The sequence below is a fragment of the Syngnathoides biaculeatus genome, chromosome 10, assembly GCF_019802595.1.
Source record: "Syngnathoides biaculeatus isolate LvHL_M chromosome 10, ASM1980259v1, whole genome shotgun sequence".
NCBI classification, from domain to species: domain Eukaryota; kingdom Metazoa; phylum Chordata; class Actinopteri; order Syngnathiformes; family Syngnathidae; genus Syngnathoides; species Syngnathoides biaculeatus.
The window spans coordinates 19,513,544-19,532,458 of record NC_084649.1 but is presented as its reverse complement, the minus strand read 5'-3'; the positions used below and the strand labels follow the sequence as shown (position 1 = coordinate 19,532,458).

The following is an 18,915-nucleotide window of genomic DNA, read 5'->3' as shown; positions in this document are numbered from 1 at the left end:
TTTCTTTGCTGCTTATCCTCACAAGGGTCACGGGGAGTGCTGGAGCCTATCCCAGCTGTCAACGAGCAGGAGGCGGGCTACACCCTGAACTAGTTGCAAGGCGATCGCAGGGCACATAGAGACAGACAGCCGCACTCACAATCACACCTAGGGGCAATTTAGAGTGTCCAATTAATGTTGCATGTTTTTGGAATGTAGGAAGAAACCGGAATACCGGGAGACAACCCATGCAGGCACGGGGAGAAGATGCAAACTCCACACAGGTAAGTCCGGGATTGAACCCGGGACCTCAGAACTGTGAGGCCAACGCTTTACCAGCTGATCCACCGTACCGCCTTAATTATATATTATAAACGAATTATATCCATCTATGTGAGGACACTGATCACGTCAATGAGTTAGCACAATAATTATTATTAACAATGATTTGATATGAGAGGAAACACATAAATAATTAGCCTAGTAATATAACTCCAGAAGTTATTTTCTACTTGTTGTTACAACATTAAAAGAAAACACTTCTTAGTCATTCACGTCATGGCATGGCGAGTAAAGTTTTCTTATTTGTTGAATTTTGATATGAAATGTTTTTCTTGGAATTATTAGGAAATTATTCTGTTGGGCAAATGATATGCAAATCGCGATAAGTATTTACATTTTAAATTGTTCACCCTAACAACATTCATATCGAATCTCAATGTCCCATCACTAGTGAGCTATTTTAGACTACTAACTGGTATCATGGTTATCTCGGGGACCATGTTGGTGACCCTGACCCATTTCCTAGAAATACTTTTACCAAACATCAATATGAGACTGTTTAAAAGCCCAAGTTTTTTTTTTTTAAAGAGTGCTAATCAAAAAGTTCTGTGAATAAACTAACTGATGATGCGGCACTGAAAACAGACAATAAGAGACATCGATCCTGACGTGTGCTCCCTTGAACTGAGGTCGGGGTCGATGCGGGAACTCTCAAGCGTCCCGACTTGCAGCGGCGGAGATAAGAAGGCCCTCTTATCGCGCCGCGGTCAGTGGAATGGGCCGTGAAAAATGTGCAGTGTCAGAAAAGGGCGAGGGTGTTGAAATGATCCCACGAGGGGCAATGTCGTGACATCAACTCATTAATGCACCTTAATATCGTATTCTTATTATTTTTCTGTCCTTCAAAACACAGCACACTATCATTCACACGCTTTTCACCTTTGTAGGTTGTGTCTCTGGCTATTTTTTAACTCCTACGCTCACTAGAATTGAAGAACTGTTTAAATAAGAAAAATAGACCAGAATATAAACAAAATTGGAAAACATTATTAAAAAATTAATAATACACCACACTTTGATGATCTTCTGAGGTCAAATAAAAAAATCTACCTTTATTTCAAGAAAACGAAGTAACAATATTTTTAGTATTTTGGTTTGTTATAGGCCAGCACGGTGTCTCAGCTGGAAAGCAATGGCCTCACAGTTCTGAGGACCCCGGTTCAAATCCCGGCCCTCCCTGTGTGGACTTTGCATGTTCCCCCCGTGCCTGCGTGGGTTTTCTCCGGGCACTCCGCTTTCCTCCCACATCCCAAAAAACATGCGACATTAATCGGACACTCTAAATTGCCCCCAGGTGTGGCTGTCTGTCTTCATGTGCCCTGTGATTGGCTGGCAACTAGATCAGGGTGTACCCCGCCTCCTGCCCGTTGGCAGCTGGGATAGCCTCCAGCACTCCTGTGACCCTTGTGAGGATAAGCAGCTAAGAAAAGTGATTCCCAAACAGTGCGCCGGGATACATTAGTGTGCCGTGAGCGCTCTTCAGGTGTGCCGTGGGAAGTTATCCAATTTTATGTAATTGCTAAAAAAAAACCATTTATTTACAAGAAATAATGTATCTTTATTCATCTATTTATGCCAGTGAGGCACAATGACAGACAGAACAAAAACAATCCTCTTCTATTAGATGGCAGGAAGTACATACAGTAATTAATCTAATCCATTTACTTTTGTTGGTGTGCCGTGGGATTTTTCAATTGTAAAATATGTGCCTTGGCTCTGTAAAGGTTGGAAATCACCGGTGTAGAATTTCACTCCACTGACAGCTGCGTCCAATACTTTGAACTGCTGAAGTTTTCAGTCTGATGCCGTGCATCGCTACCACACTCTTTTGAGCATTATCACCTTTATAAAAGACGACTTATCTACTGCATCCTATTTGGATCCCACTGGATCGTGTAGCTGTACCAATGTTGCGACAGGTACCTTTAACACGGTAAAGGTTGATAATTCATTGTCAATTGAAAACTTTATACTATACTACGATACTTACTATATAACAAGCACTTAACACCGTGGCGATATTCCATTCAATGAGCGATGTGTAAAATGTGAGCGTTGCACGTTTCGCTCGTGCTGTGAGAAAAGCACTAACGCAAGAAGGAACACGGCAACATATTCAAATGTTGTAAACGGTTCTATTAACTTTAAAGTACTGCGGTTATTTCAGTGTTTTGTTGCTCGAGTGGCTTTCCAATCTGGAGGCATGTACGTGAAAAAAACAACAAAAAAAAAAAAAAAAAAAAACGCTCTTGAAAAAGAGTTTCATTTATCTTTGTCCTTTGAACAGAGAGACGGAGATGGGGAGGGTGAGAGAGAGAAAGAGAAGGGTGGGGGTCTAATAAACGACAAAAATACTGCATTCCCTCTGCAGAGACTAAGGAAGCTCAATGCAGCTTGAAATTCCGCATTGGGGGCCGCTATAATGTCCCGAACACAATAAACGCTATAAAACCTATGGCCTAAAATAAAGAAAAATTATTAACTGTCTGATTCTGCCCGCTAACTGGTGCACCGGAAATTCAGCTTTTAGATCTTCTACAGGCGTGAAACTTTCTCTTCCTTGAATCCGCAAGTGATGGGTTTTGACATCATGGAACCTGCAGCCTTCACCAAGGCTGCGTTATGTATCAATGCTGACATCCAAGGACAATGCCGACTCAATTAAAGACTTATAGCCTCCATTCCTTTGTCATCTCCTCCAATCCACCTCATGGCCAAATGATTTTTTTTTAATCTCAATCACTTCATGCTAATGATTCATTCATTCAATGCCTTTTCCATACCGCTTGTCTTCACTAAGGTCGCGGGCGTCCTGGGGCCGGGCGAGAGGTGGGGTACACCCTCATCTGGTCAGGAGCCAATCGCAGGGGACATAATTTATATAAATAAACAACCGTTCGCACCTCTGAGCAATTTAGATTCTTCAATTAACCTAGGATGCTTGATTTGAGGGATGTGAGAGGAAACCGAGCACATGCAGAAAAGAGGCAAGGCTGGATTTGAACTTGCGTGCGAAGAACTGTGAGGCGGATGTGCCAACCAGTTGTCCACCATATTGCAGATCATTTTTTAAAAAATGTTTCTTTCTCTGGATAAAGTCTCACCTGCAGGTCTGGATTATCTTTATGTTGATGATGTGCCTCTTCTGCAGCCTCCACGAGCCTCTGCACAGAGAAACACAACTTCTGTGAAGACTTGAATTAAAAGTACCTCAGAAATGTGTCCGAAATTGCTGATATTTTGTTATTTCAGGTAAAATAACTGATTATAATGCTGGTTAATATTGTTGAATCAAATCCATCAATCCATTTTCTTGGCCGCTTATCCTCACAAGGGGCGGGGAGAGTGCTGGAGCCTATCCCAACTGTCAACGGGCAGGAGGCGGGGTACACCCTGAACTGGTTGCCAGCCAATCGCAGTGCACATCGAGACAAACAGCCGCACTCAACAATCACACCCAGGGGCAATTTAGAGTGTCCAATTAATGTTGCATGTTTTTGGGATGTGGGAGGAAACCGGAGTGCCCAGAGAAAACCCACACAGGCACGGGGAGAAAATGCAAACTCCACACAGGCGAGTCCGGGATTGAACCCGGGTCCTCAGAACTGTGAGGCCAACGCTTTCCAGCTGCTCCACCGTGCCAAACGTTGAATGAAATATCATATAAATATCATCACACCAAGCAAATAGTACCTTTGACTCCAATAATGCTTATGAGCAGTGACGCATCGGAAGGCTGGGCCCATAACCCAGAGGCCGATGGTTCAAAACCACTTTCCGTTAATGTCATCCTCAGTCATGTGGGCGAGTGGTTTAAGATGATCTTTTCAGCAGTGTGAGTTCAAATCCCTGCTCGATGCTTTTACGGGCAATTGTGGCCCAATGCTTAAGATAATCCCCCTGCCACCATGGGGGAACGAGGTTCAAGAATCAAGACCCCAACCGGACCATCCGCCAGCATCACCCAGACTGAATATTTTGGATATATCGTTGGCAAAAAAAAACAGCTGTGTTGTTAAATTGGTTTTATCTGGGCGGCCAGAAGTTTCCCCAAAGTTCGTGTTTGCACTTCACTTTGCCAATCTGGTGTCCGGTAATATATGGGTCCCAATTTCCCAAACACTTTATCCCTAAAAGAAAAGAAAAGGAAAAAAAAAAAAAACGGCCCGCAGGAGCAGAGAAGCTCTGCGCGGTGACTGATGGGGGTGGGTGGCCTGCGAGAATTTCACGCAGCGCACCAAAGCGGCAGTCACCGCTACGATAACTCTCCTGGACAAATGTGCTTGGCTCTGTGCTTTCAGGAAAATGCGGCAAGCAGGTAATTAACATCCATCACGTGTGTCGAACAAACTGCGATATTAACACAATTGAGGCCTTGCTGCGTGCATTCAATTGACCTCATTGGGAAAATCCGTTCTCAGCGGTTGGTGAAAAAAAGCCGCCAAATTACAAAAAGACTTTTTACTATTCTCATTACACGTCAATTTAGTCGGCAAACTCCAGTATCCATTTGCGAGTCGGGATCATTTCAGTTTGCTGCCATATGTTCATACATCCCAGAGAACCACGTTGACCAAATGAAGCCGCCTGCTCAATGTAATTTACGGGAGGAATTACGGCACAGGCAGCCCGAGATAGACGTTATCACGTCCCGGCAGCTTCTTGAGAAGCGTCCGTGCAGAGGTTGCAGACGGGATTCTTCCGCTCAGGCCTCTGATGATTACATTTTCAATTTCAAAATCACTCATCATGTTGTGAAATAAGTGGTAGGACTACATTTTCTCAAACAATGCCCGGAGGAGTTTATTTACACAACTGTGGACAGGTCTACGTGTTTACAGTCCTGCTCCTTGAGTGAAACAACGTATTTTTTTCTTAACGGAGAATAAGCATGGTCTATTCGCAGAGAGGCGTTGATCTGTTTAGGTGTTAGATTGCATGTAGCAATCCAGCGAGGCACGGGATTTCGTTTTATAGAAAAACTTTCCCCGGAATAACTCTACTTACCCTGGTGGCTTCTGCCTTTTTACGGAACATTTCCTCCATCTTCACTGCCAGGTTTTTCACCAATTTCACACCATCGATTTCTTCCACTCTGACTGATTTTTCTGGTGGCTTGTATTTCTGGAAAGAAATAAGCAGAAGCAATTGTTAACGCTTTCTCTAGGAGCACTCAGCGCACACAGCCAAGAAATACAGAGAAGAAAATAAGTATTTGAACACCCCGCTATATTGTAAGTTCTCCCACTTAGAAATCATGGAGGGGTCTGAAATTTTCATCGTAGGTGCAAGTCCACTGTGAGAGAGATCATCTAAAAAGAAAAATCCAGGAATCACAATGTATGATTTTTTTAACAATTTATTTGTGGGATACAGCTGCAAATAAGTATTTGAACACCTGTCTATCAGCTAGAATTCTGACCCTCAAAAATCTGTTAGTCCGCCTTTAAAAAAGGAAGACGAATGATGAGTTCCATCCCAAGAACACCATCCCTACTGTGAAGGATGGGGGTGGTAGCATCATGCTTTGGGCGTGTTTTTCTGCACATGGAACAGGACGGCTGTATTAAGGAGAGGATGACTGAAGCCATGTATTGTGAGATTTTGGGGAACAACCTCATTCCCTCATTCAGAGGATTGAAGATGGGTCGTGGCTGGCTCTTTCAACATGACAATCAGCCAATGCACACAGCCAGGAAAACCAAGGAAAGGCTCCGTAAGAAACATAACAAGGTTCTGCCGTGGCTTTGCCAGTCTCCACACCTAAACCCAATAGGAAATCTTTGGAATGAGGTGAAACTCTGTGTTTCTCAGCAGCTGCCCAGAAACCTGATCGAGAGAAGATCTGTGTGGAGGAGTGGGCTAAAATCCCTCCTGCAGTGTGTGCAAACCCGGTGAACAACACCAGGAAACGTTTGACCTCTGTAATTGCAAACAAAGGCTACTGTACCAAATATTAACATTGGTTTTCTCAGGTGTTCAAATAGTTATTTGCAGCTGTATCACACAAATAAATCGTTAAAAATCATACATTGTGATTTCTGGGTTTTTCTTTTTAGATTACCTCTCTCACAGTGGATATGCACCGACGATGGAAATTTCAGACCCCTCCATGAGTTCTAAGTGGGAGAATTTATTTTCTAATACTTATTTTCTTCACTGTATCATAAGAGTAACATTTATTTATCCCCCAATATTGCTTTCTTTGTAACAGCTGCATCCTGGTAAATTCTCAAATGAGCATTAATGTCCTCCCCACGCCGGTTGACAAGATGCAGGAAGCCTCGATGCCTGAAAAGTTCCACATTGCTACACGAGATGATTGATTGTCTTTATCTGTTTGCAGTCATTGGCTTCACACGCCGCTTCCTTCTGTCCGATCGGACGGAGACGGCCGAGTTGGGTGGCCGGGAAGGGAGGGAAGGAGGGAGGGGGTTGTGTCCAAAAGGCTCCGTATGGTAAGAGTGTAATTGAAATGAGTCAGGGCAGAGGAGAAAGATAATAACGTGTCAAGCTTGGCTGATTCTGGGTAATGAACTACAGCCTGAATAAGGGCTGGTTCTGCCGGATGCACCGGACCTCCCCTGATACCGGAGGCTCTCCGCGTCTGAGAGGAATATAAGATTACATCATCCCTCACCTGACAGCCACAAACACACACCTCCGATAATTCTATCAAAAGATAAACACAGCCGCAGCTGCTTGTACTTCATTCAAACATACTTGCGGATTACATGCACAAAAACACACACACTAGTACACGAGGCGACAAATTACCTACTGAAAGGAGGAGTGCGGGCTCGCAGTGGAGCAGAACAGTTCATTTCACGCCTGTCCTCCTCGCCTCAGCACCCAGCGCGCCCCCCCTTCACACACACACGGCCCCCGCCTCCTCCCGTCGTCCACATGAGATTAAGTGCCATCCATCAACAATCAGCGCTGATCATCGTTATTGATCAAAACAAAGGCAAGTGCAGACGTGGGCTCAGGGTGGCTGGGGCAGGCCGCCGCATTCGCCCCTTTTGTGAGGTCTTAGTGAAGGCGTGCACTTGGCCATAGAGGCATCTAATGATCAGCCTTAATGACCGGGGCCTAACGACCCTTTCGCTTTCCTCCCAGCTTGGTGCTTTTGCGCTGACTGGCTCCAGTCACGCTTCCGTGACCAGGAGCGCCGGGGAAAGTGATGACATCCACACAAAAGAAAGGAAAAATCCGCAGGGCATATCGCTTATATGTTGTTTTAATATTCGTCAAACTGCACATTTGTTCGCTGAAGCGTCTTTCTTCTCACCTCAGGGCAAGGTGGTCCCTGGTTTTGAGCCTGGAGTCGCTTTCTAAATGCCGTCTGTATGCTCTCGCCGTATCTACGTGGATTCACTCGGGTTGTTCCACCTTCCTCCCAGCCTCCGGGACATGCGGTGGAGATCCGAGATTTCATCCTGCCGCTCCCTTTGGCCGAAGAGGAGGCGGACTCGGAGCTAGAGTTGCTCCCCGGACGTGGCGCCGTGATAGCCCACAGTTCCTATAACAATGAGTTAGAAAGCAAGAGGATTAGCGGCGAATGTAGCAATATTTGCACAGAACCGGAATTACACTTTCTCTTTGGAGAATTATACTAATTGTCATTTCAATTTACAATGGATCATTTTTTTGTGATCATCTTTTTCCAGTCATATAAAAGCTGAGTAAAATATCACACACATTTCAACCTTTGGTGGATGAACAAAAAAAAACTCAGTACAGCGACTAAACTGTCATATTTCTCATCTTTTTGAAAAGGTGTTTTTAGACAATTTAAGACGACTGATAGTTGTAAAAATGTAGTAGTTTTCAACCACACACACACAAAAATCACTGAAATAAAGGTTAAACTATTATCTTCCAGTGTAAACTTATGTGTAAAATAACTCAATGTCGCCAAATAATTTACAATTTTCATAAACCTTGTGCAACAGTTTAGGTAATTAAAATAACCTACGTCACACACCCAGACAAGAATCCCACGGTAAGGGATAGGTTGCTCCTACTTTTAAGCGCTTTACTTTATTAAAAAAAAATAAAATAAGGAAACAAAAATTTACTGTACTGTGTAAACGTATCGGAAGTTAGCTAGCTAGCTCACTGGCTAGCAACTAGCGATATGCTAGCTAAAAAAAACCAACAACGCAAATGACAAACTTGTGTGAGAAAAGCATTTTTAACAAACAATTACAAAAAAAATAGAGGCGCTTCAAAACGACACACCGTGAAGCACATTTTATGCCGTGAAATTACCGTTTATTCATGATTGTAAAAGGAATCACCGTTTAACGAAACACGAAAAGGAGAAAAAAGGGGGAGGGGAAGAGACCGCAGTGCATTCTGGGATTTGTAGTATGAATGCGCGATCAGTCGCCGGACAAGCAGTCTGATGTTGTTTATTATTTAAAAACTGTATCTTGAAATTCCCACAGTACCGTGTGCTTCAAAATATTGAATAAACCTTAACCTGAAATGTTTCAGAATTAGCACTTATAAAAGATAGGTACAAAATAAATTAGCACAGAAAGTTTTAAAGTGCCCGGCGGGGGAAAAAAAACCCATACATTTAATACAGGAGGAAACTATCCCGTCATAATACAATACTATACATACAAATGTGTTTTTAAAGGCGGCCAGAGGACCCGGTTGCATTGACGACATTTTTCCTTTTTTATTCAGCCTTCACAATAGTTTTTCAAATTCTTCCAGCTGTCATTTCGTCTCCCACGCAGACTAAAATCCAGAATGACACTCATCTGACAAGTACCGCGCCGAATTTAGTGCTCACAAGTGGTCAGAAGTCGTTATTACATGCACAGCGTGGGCCTTGCTCGACTGCGCTTATCCAGCCTCCTCCTTGACACACAATCTGCGTCAAATTCCTCAACTTCGCACTTGCGCAGTCTGCCTCCCTGTCACGTTCTTATCCTAAAGGTTGAGGCTCTTGACTCCAGGGAGTTCGGGGGGGGGGGGGGTCTACGGAATCAGGGCCGTGGTTAATGGGCCATGTCAAGAGCACGGAACACACACACACACGCGCAGACGACCAGGAAGCATCCGAGATAGAAATCAGCTCGGCGGTGTTCAACCGTGCCACTCCACGACCCTCACACAAAGGAGAAAAATATATATATATATAAAAAAAAAAAATGTGAATACCTTCTGCAGTAGCTGGGATCCGGAATATTTGGCAGAAATGGATTTAATCTCCCCGCCAAAAGCTGAGGCCCACAGTTTTACACTGAGACAGAAAGAATGCAAAATGTGATCAGAATAATGTACAAACATACCTTGGGTAAAAAAAAAAAAAGGTGATGAAAAATGAATGGGGAATAACAGGCCCAAGTATAAACAAATCACCCCACTCGGCCCCCTCCCGTATAGAGTAGATTTCACCTGACTGCAAATACTTCCCCTGCCCACACATTCATCTTCTTGACATATACACATCTTGTAATTATATACGCAATATGTACTACATGGTCTGTTACTCTGAAAACAGTACAGTACAGTATCGTAGGTGCTACAGAGCGAGCGTTCATTTTTGATAAACTGCAGGAAGTTCAATAAAAAATAAGAAAAATTAGGATTTTATTCAATGATAAATTCAAGAATGCATCTTGGAATTATCGCTATCTGTATATAACCAATATATAACGTTATAAAAAGTAGCACAAATATATTATTTACCTCTTTATCTGTAAAAATATAATAAAATACGCACACCGCTCCATACTTAACATTTTGTTTATTTTATTTTTTTTTCATCTTGGTATATCATTTTCAAGATTTGACGTTCGTTTTTCTTCATCTGACACATTAACGTTTTCATTTACCTATATTGCAGTTAAACTGCTCTAAAATCATTCGATCCTCGTCTGTTATGATGTTGTAAGGTTGGCCCAACTTTTAAAAAATTCCCTCTTTGGACAAGAAATACTCGCCAAAACGAAATTGTTTCAACTGTTAACAGGATTAATAATAATAAAAAAAAACCCTTTCATTTTCGTTTTTTCCCCCTTGTGTGGAATTTAAAAGACCAGCGAGGAAAGAAAAAAGTAATTCGTTGAGTTTGGAATATTATTAAAGAAGCAACATAAATAAAATAACATTTTCTTCCCGATACGGTGTTTTTAAATGCACGCATTCTTGAAATCATTTCAGCGCTCTAATATTATTCAACATTAAGAGAAACTGCCCATTTCACATTTCCGTTATTATCTGTTTATTATCATCATACACATAAAAACGGCCTGTGTGCACTGTTAAAATACGTCCCGTGACAAGAAAATCCCTCCACAATGTACTGCATGTATCTTTCTTTTTATTATTATTATTATTATTATTATTCCATTCCTGAAGTCAACATCTCCGGCCAGTCACTCACACCGACAGAGGGATCCCCTGCTGGGACGCCGCCACCTCCGACAGGAGCACGCCCAAGCCGGCCAGGATGCACATCGGCAGGCTGAGGATGCTGCACGATGTGCGCCCAAGGAGCATCATGTTCAGCACCCCCGTCACCCCCCCCCCCCCCAAAAAAAAGGATTCCAGCACCGGCGAACGAAGAGCGACTGCTCCTGCGACTCCCTTCTTCTTCTCTTTCTTCTTCTTGGGTTGCCGTTTTCCTTCTGACAGGCAGCAGACCTCCTCCTCCTCGCCATCATGGAGAGAGAGAGAGAGAGAGAGAGGAGAGAGAGAGAGAGAGGAGAGAGAGAGAGAGAGAGAGCGTGAAGGAATATTTTCAGTTTTCCACATTTCAACCATCGCAAATATTATCCATTGGACACTAAAATACTTGGCTCTCAATTTGTATCACAAAATGTGGTAAACTGACGTAATTACACTTTCTTTCTTTTAAAAAAAGCAAATGGTATATAATACAAATATTTTCATCAAGTGCAACCGACGAACATGTTTTAAATTATGAGCAGTGAAAGGACTTTTAATAAAACTTATTCAATGTTATTGTAAGTCACTGTAACATGCGGCTTGAACATTAGCTTTCATGTTTTTAAATATAATGAATGAAAAACTGTTTTTTAATATTGTTTTAATTAAATTAAAATAAAGCAAAGATAATAAATGTTTGAAACCACATAAATGTTTTGGACACAAAAGGTAACTAAATACAACTGAACTGTACGTAGGCAGCGATACTTTTGTATACCACTAGAGGGCGCCCACATACCACTGGTGGTACTTCCACCATAGATTGAACTGTGTATGCGAATGTAAGCCTTATCTTAAGTCTTAAATCCATCCATTTTCCTAGACGCTTATCCTTACAAGGTTCGCGGGGAGTGCTGGAGCCTATCCCGGCTGTCAACCCGGACACCCTGAACTGGTCGCCAGCCATTCGCAGGGCTCATTGAAACAAACAGCCGCACTCACAATCACATCTCGGGGCAATTTAGATTGTCCAATTAATGTCGCGCGTGTTTTGATGATGTGGAAGGAAACCGGAGTGCCCGGAGAAAACCCACGCAGGCAGGGGGGAGAACATGCAAACTCCACACATGGAGGGGTGGGATCGAACCCGAGTCCTCGGAACTGTGAGGCCAACGCTTTACAAGCTGCTCCACCGTGCCGCCACATTTCAAATATGTCACTCAAAATTTCATTTGAAATGGGAACCGGGTCAGATCCACTGCCCGTGGTCAAAAGAATCGAAGTGCCGAAAAAACATGGCTGCCCACAAACGGACAGTCGCACGTCGTCTTTTTTTTAAATACTTAACATACATATTTAATGTCTCCTTTATAAAAGGTTTGTTCCTGTTGACTTATTTTGAATAAATATGCATATAACGTTTCTAATAAATGAACTTACCTAGATGTGCACTCCATCCACAGCACAGATGATGGAGTCCAAGGAAGGGACGTGGCTCACTGATCCAGACTGATAGCTTCAAAAAAAAAAAAAAAAAAAAATTGTGGGCTTTAAAGGCTGCAAGAAAATAATAACAATAATAATAGCAAGTTACAGTAATTGAGAGCACATCTTTCCTGCTCACACTTCTTCATACTTCGCAGATCAACATCCCAAAATATTCCACTCAGGTTGGTAATAAACTTCCTCACGTTGGGTTGTTGATGCAAACTCGTGTACATTCCCATTCATTGTGCATGAATCATGCTTTTTTTTTGGGGGGGGGGGGGGCTCATGACCATTGACCACACACAACCCCCACCGGCAAGCGGCCGTGTTTCAACCTGAAGCTTTTATTAGCGTGGTAATTGCCTCGTATATCAAAGTTGTGAGGAAGCCCCCAACTGTCTGCAACGTGGCGATAAGGCGCTCAGATGGTTGTGACCTCACAATGCCGACTGCTCCGACGCTTTAATTAAGTGTCCAATAAAGCAGTCCTGCGGCGTGAAAACTGAACCGACTCCTCAACTCAGATCTGCCCGGGTGTCCTTGAGCAAGTTCTTTTCAGTTTGACAATCCATTGTTGCCGCTCACAGAAAACATGACACGACCCGGTAATTTGTTAGCCCGCTACGGGAAACAAAACCTAGACTTGGACTTGAAAAATGTTTTCCACATTTCCTCCCACGTCGTCGTAGATAGTACATCATATTAAGTCTTGAGTAACGCGAGACCCAACATGGATTCCGCAAAGACTGCAGTGGATGTTCGGGCCACCGTTATTAAGAGAATCAAAGGCGCCGTCGGGATTTCACACCGGACTCTCGACCCAAACACTCGTAATCTCCGTCTTGACTTGATGGGACATAAACCTCTTAGGAGGTTAAACATGGGACACCTCTGGTCAAGTTAAATCCCGGGGGCTTAAACTCATCCTTTCACAACAGAGGGGAGACGGCAGACCGGCTAGAATAGAACGTAAAGTCTTTGTTATTGTTATACGGTGAAAATGGAACGAGATTGTGCAGATAGAAGCCTGTTAAAAAAATGAAATTCTCTATAACTGCGATATAAAACACTACACCAAGACGGGAACATTTACAGTCACTAAATAAAATTAAATGGTAGAACCTTCTATGCAAGTTGCAGTGGAGTCAAGAAATAAATAACACTTTGCACAATGGAAGCAAGCACACGTATCGAACACTTTCCAGACAATACAGTAAACAATATGGAAGTTAAAGTGTGACAGTGTGAAAACAATACACAATACAATGTGTCGACGTGCGTCAAAAGAGATGAATAAATTCTGCAGTGTGCTTGAGTTGGTATAATTAAACAACTGGGGACTCGGGATTGATCCCTGTGGAATTACATAAATTCTGAATCACGAGAGCCTATAATTACCAAATGAGCTTGTTAATAAAGTGTTGCTTTAAGGTAGAACTGACCCAAGTTTTTGAAGGTATGAGCTGTCGTTAGGACAATTTTCCTTTTTTTTTTTTTTGCCTTAAACCTCCCTGACCATTTTTTAAATCAGGGGTCACCAACGTGGTGCCCGCGGGCGAATGGTAGCCCGGGAGGACCATATAATGCGCTCGCGAGGTATGTTCTAAAAATACCATAGGCCACAAATTGTGACTTTTATTTGTGCATTAAATTCTGAATCCGACTTGCTTATGTGAATAAAAAATTTAAAATACCTGTAATGTCATTTACTACAATAAATTGAAACAAAAATATTTTATGTACGTGTTAAGAACTGAGTCTGAAATTTGCCGAAAACACGTCACGTCGGCTTTCATACGATCGGTGCTCACGAAGTAGCCCTCAGCCTCAAAAAGGTTGCTGAGCCCTGTTTTAAATAGACCTCAAAACCCGTTTGTATTCCTCATCTTTTGACAGAACACAAATATGCCCATTTTTTTATGTCGGATTTATTTTTTATTGTTTTTGCTACTGTTCTCTTGTTTTTGAATTTGTGCAATGAGCAAGGCTTGGCCACTGCCAAGAGGGGCGTGGCCAGGCCGCTGCTCTGGGCACCGCTCACAGCTGTTTCAAATTGGAACCAGACAGGCATTTAATTTGAAGTTTTGGTCACTGGCATTTGCCAGTTCGTTGCCTTGCGTTAGTGAGTTTACACGTCTGTTTGCGGACACTCCTTCTGCAAAAAAAAAAAAAAAAAACCCAACTCACTGGACATTATGCCTTTGCCTCAGAGTCCTGCATTTGGGTCCTCCTCTGCACCAACGGCTCGTAACAATTTCTCGCCTACCTTCCGCTGTGTGTGTTATACGGAACCCAGAAGGAGCAGCACGATGGCCAGTGAATTGAGGCAAAAATAATGTGATAAAACCTTTTTCTTTACATATATACACAATTTTATAAAGTAGAATCTTACCCAGTGGTATTTTTCGAATTACAAACGAATCTGGTATGCTGTTCAACACATTTGCCACGAATTGTTGTCGAGTTTGAAGGTCTGCGGTCTTTAGACTCCTACTTCGAGAATGGCTTCCCATCAAGGGTTATCCCGTGTATGTGCGTGTGTGTGTTTAATCAAGCAAAAGGTGAAGGTTCACGGATGATCATTTGCTGGTGAATAATCTTTTTTTAATGCCCAAGGATTTACCCAGACTCAAGACGTGTAATCTTGACCTTCCCCGCCCCTGAGGTATCGAACATGAAGCGAATGAAGGGCCAGACCGCTGAACGTTCTTCACCCATGCACGGCTCGCTCCTGACCCCAAATTCCTCCGCCCCCTCCGGCCCGCCGGGGGATCCGCCGCTGTCGCGCGCCGGCTTCCTCCTGCTCTCGGCGGTCATGGCGCTTTTCACCGGGCCGGCCATCGCGCTCAACGCTACAGTGATCATCGTGTCCCTCGTGCACAAACAGCTGAGGCAACCGCTCAACTACGCTCTGGTGAACATGGCCGCCGCGGACCTGGGCTCAGCCATGACCGGGGGGGTTCTGTCTGTAGTCAACAACGCCCTGGGGTACTTCTCCCTGGGAAGGACAGGCTGCGTGATGGAGGGCTTTGCGGTGTCCTTGTTTGGTGAGTGAGCGCAAAATAACACGAGCGGCCTTTTAAAAAAAAATACCGTTTATGTTTCATATTCATACTTTTCCAGGCATCACGTCTTTGTGCACTGTGGCCCTGATCGCCCTGGAGAGGATGTTTGTCGTATGTAAACCTTTGGGGCAAATGAGCTTCCAAAAGAAGCACGCAGTCGGGGGCATCGTCTTGTCCTGGCTCTGGTCCCTGACGTGGAACGTCCCCCCGCTTCTGGGCTGGGGCAGGTACGAGGCGGAGGGCGTCGGGACTTCCTGCGCGCCGGACTGGCACAGCCGAGACGCTCGCGACGTGTCCTACATCCTGGTTTATTTCACCGTCTGCTTTGCTCTTCCTTTCGCCGTCATCTTGACGTCTTACGCTAAATTAATGTGGACGTTGCATCAGGTGGGAATTTCACACAACCGGGCTTGGAAACGCCCCAAAAACGACAGGCCTAAAATTAGCTCCACAATTTTAAGGGGTACGAACCCTGTGTCAAAATATCTACTTTTTTTTTTTTTTTTTTTTCAGTTTTGGTTGAGGAATCTTTTACCAATATTTTTAGAAATGGACTGCAAAAGTACTTGTAATTTTGGGAGGTTTCATTCTTTGAGGCGGTGTCTACTCGCAAGATCTAAATCTTTTGGGGAGCCTTGCGACTTTTGGAGTAGTTTTTCAGAGATCAGGAGGAAACCCAGGGGGAGTACAGTGAGCCACTGCATACAGTGAAGAAAATAAGTATTTGAACACCCTGCTATATTGCAAGTTCTCCCACTTAGAAATCATGGAGGGATCAGAAATTTTCATCGTAGGTGTATGTCCACTGTGAGAGAGATCATCTAAAAAGAAAAATCCAGAAATCACAATGTATTATTTTTTTTAACGATTTATTTGTGTGATACAGCTGCAAATAAGTATTTGAACACCTGAGAAAACCAATGTTAATATTTGGTACAGTAGTAGTTGTTTGCAATTACAGAGGTCAAACATTTCCTGTCGTTGTTCACCAGGTTTGCACACACTCCAGGAGGGATTGTGGCCCGTCCTCCACACAGATGTTCTCCAGATCAGACAGGTTTCTGGGCTGTCGCTGAGAAACAATACAGTGCAGTCGTCCTGTCCCATGTGCAGAAAAACACCCCCAAACCATGATGTCATCATGCCATGGTTGACAGTAGGGATGGTGTTCTTGGGATGGAACTCATCGTTCATCTTCCTTTTTTAAAAGGCGGACTACCATGTCTTTGAGGGTCAGAATTCTAACTGATAGACAGGTGTTCGAATACTTATTTGCAGCTGTATCACACAAATAAATTAAAAAAAAATCATACATTGTGATTTCTGGATTTTTCTTCTTAGATTATCTCTCTCACGGTGGACATGTAATTACGATGACAATTTCAGACGCCTCCATGATTTCCAAGTGGGAGAACGTGCAATATAGTAGGGTGTTCAAATACTTATTTTCTTCACTGTATTCACAGTGCAGTATTTGCGACTTCGACCAATCATATTTGCCCCCCCCCCACTCACCTGTTTGCTGTTTTTTGTGTGCAATCTAAATGAAAAACGTATTAAAAATGAAAAATATTCCAGCGTTAGGTGAGAAAAAGTTCAGACTTCTAATTTAAGAACCCCACCGCTGGGGTGCAGGCGTACCTAATTTTGTGTCTGCTACTCAAATCTGAATTAAAGGCCATTATCAGGTAACAGGCCAGTACCAAACAATTGAGAAATAGAACGAGGCACACGCACAAACCTCACACGACATTACTCACCATTTTGCCTCAGGTATCAAAGATGACTTGCGTGGAAGGCGGCGCAGCGGCTAAAGCGGAACTGAAGGTGGCGTCCATGGTGGTCATTATGGTCCTGACCTTCTTGATAAACTGGATGCCTTATGCTGCTTTGTCCATGCTGGTGGTGTACAACCCGCACGTCCAGATTAGCCCGCTGGTTGCGACGGTGCCGGTTTACTTGGCCAAGAGCAGTACCGTGTACAACCCCATCATCTACATCTACTACAACAAACAGGTGATGCAGAAACACACAATGGAACGAGTTCACATTTAAAGGTCTACTGACACGAAAACCACGATTTTAGTATGTTTTTAATAAAAAAAAAAAAAAAATGCAGCCGGAATGGACCCCCCCGTTTTTTCAACACACGCGATTTTGATATATATGGCTTTTTATAATTCCCACCATGAAAATCCTCTCGTGGAATTTGTTTTGGAGAAAAAGCAGGAAGTGACGTTCTTAGCAGACGGCCACTCAGGCGGGTTTGTGTGTTTGTGCCGGTTTTACCAGCGGGAAGGTAGCTCGTTGTTCCTTTGTGTTAGCCAAAAATGAAGGCTCGTTGTATTGCTGGATATTGTTCGAACACCCGGGGAGGATGGATTTACCCTTCATAAATTTGCAAGAGACCCGGTTCGTCGTGAAAAAATGGATTGCACGGGTGCAAAGGACGAGAGCTTCGTGAGTTCCAGATGACAGTTAGGTGTGTATACAGCTATTAAAATAAATAATAGTTTGTAGGCGGGGGACATAATCCTTCTTTCAGCGAGCGACGACCACACTCGTGGCACCACCAGGGTGTCTTGTCGCGGCGCCGCCCGGGTGGCTAATCACAGCGTTCGTTCTCATCGCTTGCCAGTGGCGTTGTTCGTCACCGCCGCGGAGTTGGATTGCGTCGGGAGGTGGTTTTGCGCATGCGGGAGGAGAAATGAGCTCCTCCCACCGGCCACTGCTGTTTCGCCTGGCATTGGTCCTCCTGAGTACGCTACATGCTGTCATACTATTGGGGAGTCTGTTGTTAGTTAGAAGTGATCCGCATATCATCTAAATATGACTCGAAACGATAGGGTCACTTCACTCGATTGTGAGATGTTCTCTTCTTCGACAAGAGCTTCCGTGTCAGAAGGGGCGTCGGAAAAATCCGAAAAGCTCTGTTGTTCTTCTCCCATAGCAGGTGCCACTACACGTTTTCAATGGCGAATGTCCCCGTGTGACGTCTGCCGATGACGTTGCAGGCAATATGGCAACCACTTGGACGTCGAGTGATACTTCCTCAACTTTGGGAATTGATGATGCACTCTACGCTCATATTTATTTTTTCACAGAGACATTGAAGTGAATAATGTTACATGTATTTTTCTTTACAATATCTATTTTAGAATGTTTATAGGCATGTCAGTGGCCCTTTAAGGTTGTACAAATTGAAAGGGAGAACCCCATGAACTATTTTATTCTGACATCTAGTGGTCAAGAAATGCATAGCATGTTGTGGAATATTGCAATTTCCCGACTCTTAATGTCCAATTCTTGCTGCTTTCAGTTCCGCAAGTACGCTGTGCCTTTCTTGCTGTGCGGCAAGGAGCCTCGACTGGAAGACGACGATTCCGAGGCGGCCACCGTGGTGGAGACGACAGGCAACAAAGTGTCGCCGGCCCGAAAGCCCCAAACGGCTACGACGGTCGGAACCGCCTGACATCGATGCCTCGATAATTCTGGGAAAAGTGCGGGGCATAAATAAAAAAAGTTTGGACGGTACTTATGGTAACGGCTCGCATTTTTTCCCCCACCATATCTAAACAATCAAGCAAAAAAAAAAAAACATCATTCAGTATGTTTATTCACTGATGCT

At 43.6% G+C, this 18,915-nt stretch overlaps 2 protein-coding genes across 2 annotated transcripts in view; one reads left to right on the top strand and one right to left on the bottom strand.

The window, feature by feature from the left end:
• Nucleotides 1-10,885, bottom strand: part of cacna2d3 (calcium channel, voltage dependent, alpha2/delta subunit 3) — a 33,846-nt gene extending 22,961 nt beyond the window's left edge. The window contains 5 exon segments of the mRNA XM_061831575.1: nt 3,426-3,485; nt 5,329-5,445; nt 7,613-7,843; nt 9,502-9,583; nt 10,730-10,885. Of these exon segments, the coding sequence (XP_061687559.1) occupies nt 3,426-3,485; nt 5,329-5,445; nt 7,613-7,843; nt 9,502-9,583; nt 10,730-10,848 (609 nt within the window). The 5' untranslated portion in view covers nt 10,849-10,885.
• A 4,137-nt stretch (nt 10,886-15,022) lies between these two features.
• parapinopsinb (parapinopsin b) lies at nt 15,023-18,775 on the top strand. Its single transcript, XM_061831573.1, has 4 exons — nt 15,023-15,269; nt 15,346-15,674; nt 17,061-17,303; nt 18,607-18,775. Exons 1-4 carry the CDS (start codon nt 15,038-15,040, stop codon nt 18,757-18,759), a joined length of 957 nt encoding a protein of 318 aa, XP_061687557.1. The 5' UTR covers nt 15,023-15,037; the 3' UTR covers nt 18,760-18,775.
• Nucleotides 18,776-18,915: the final 140 nt, after the last annotated feature.

What these genes read in the sequence shown, in the direction of transcription:
- parapinopsinb (XM_061831573.1), top strand. Translation starts at nt 15,038, where the DNA reads ATGGCGCTTTTCACCGGGCCGGCCATCGCGCTCAACGCTACAGTGATC. An exon ending in CTTTGCGGTGTCCTTGTTTG is followed by an intron (nt 15,270 to 15,345) that starts GTGAGTGAGCGC and finishes ATACTTTTCCAG; the next exon opens with GCATCACGTCTTTGTGCACT. An exon ending in TAATGTGGACGTTGCATCAG is followed by an intron (nt 15,675 to 17,060) that starts GTGGGAATTTCA and finishes ATTTTGCCTCAG; the next exon opens with GTATCAAAGATGACTTGCGT.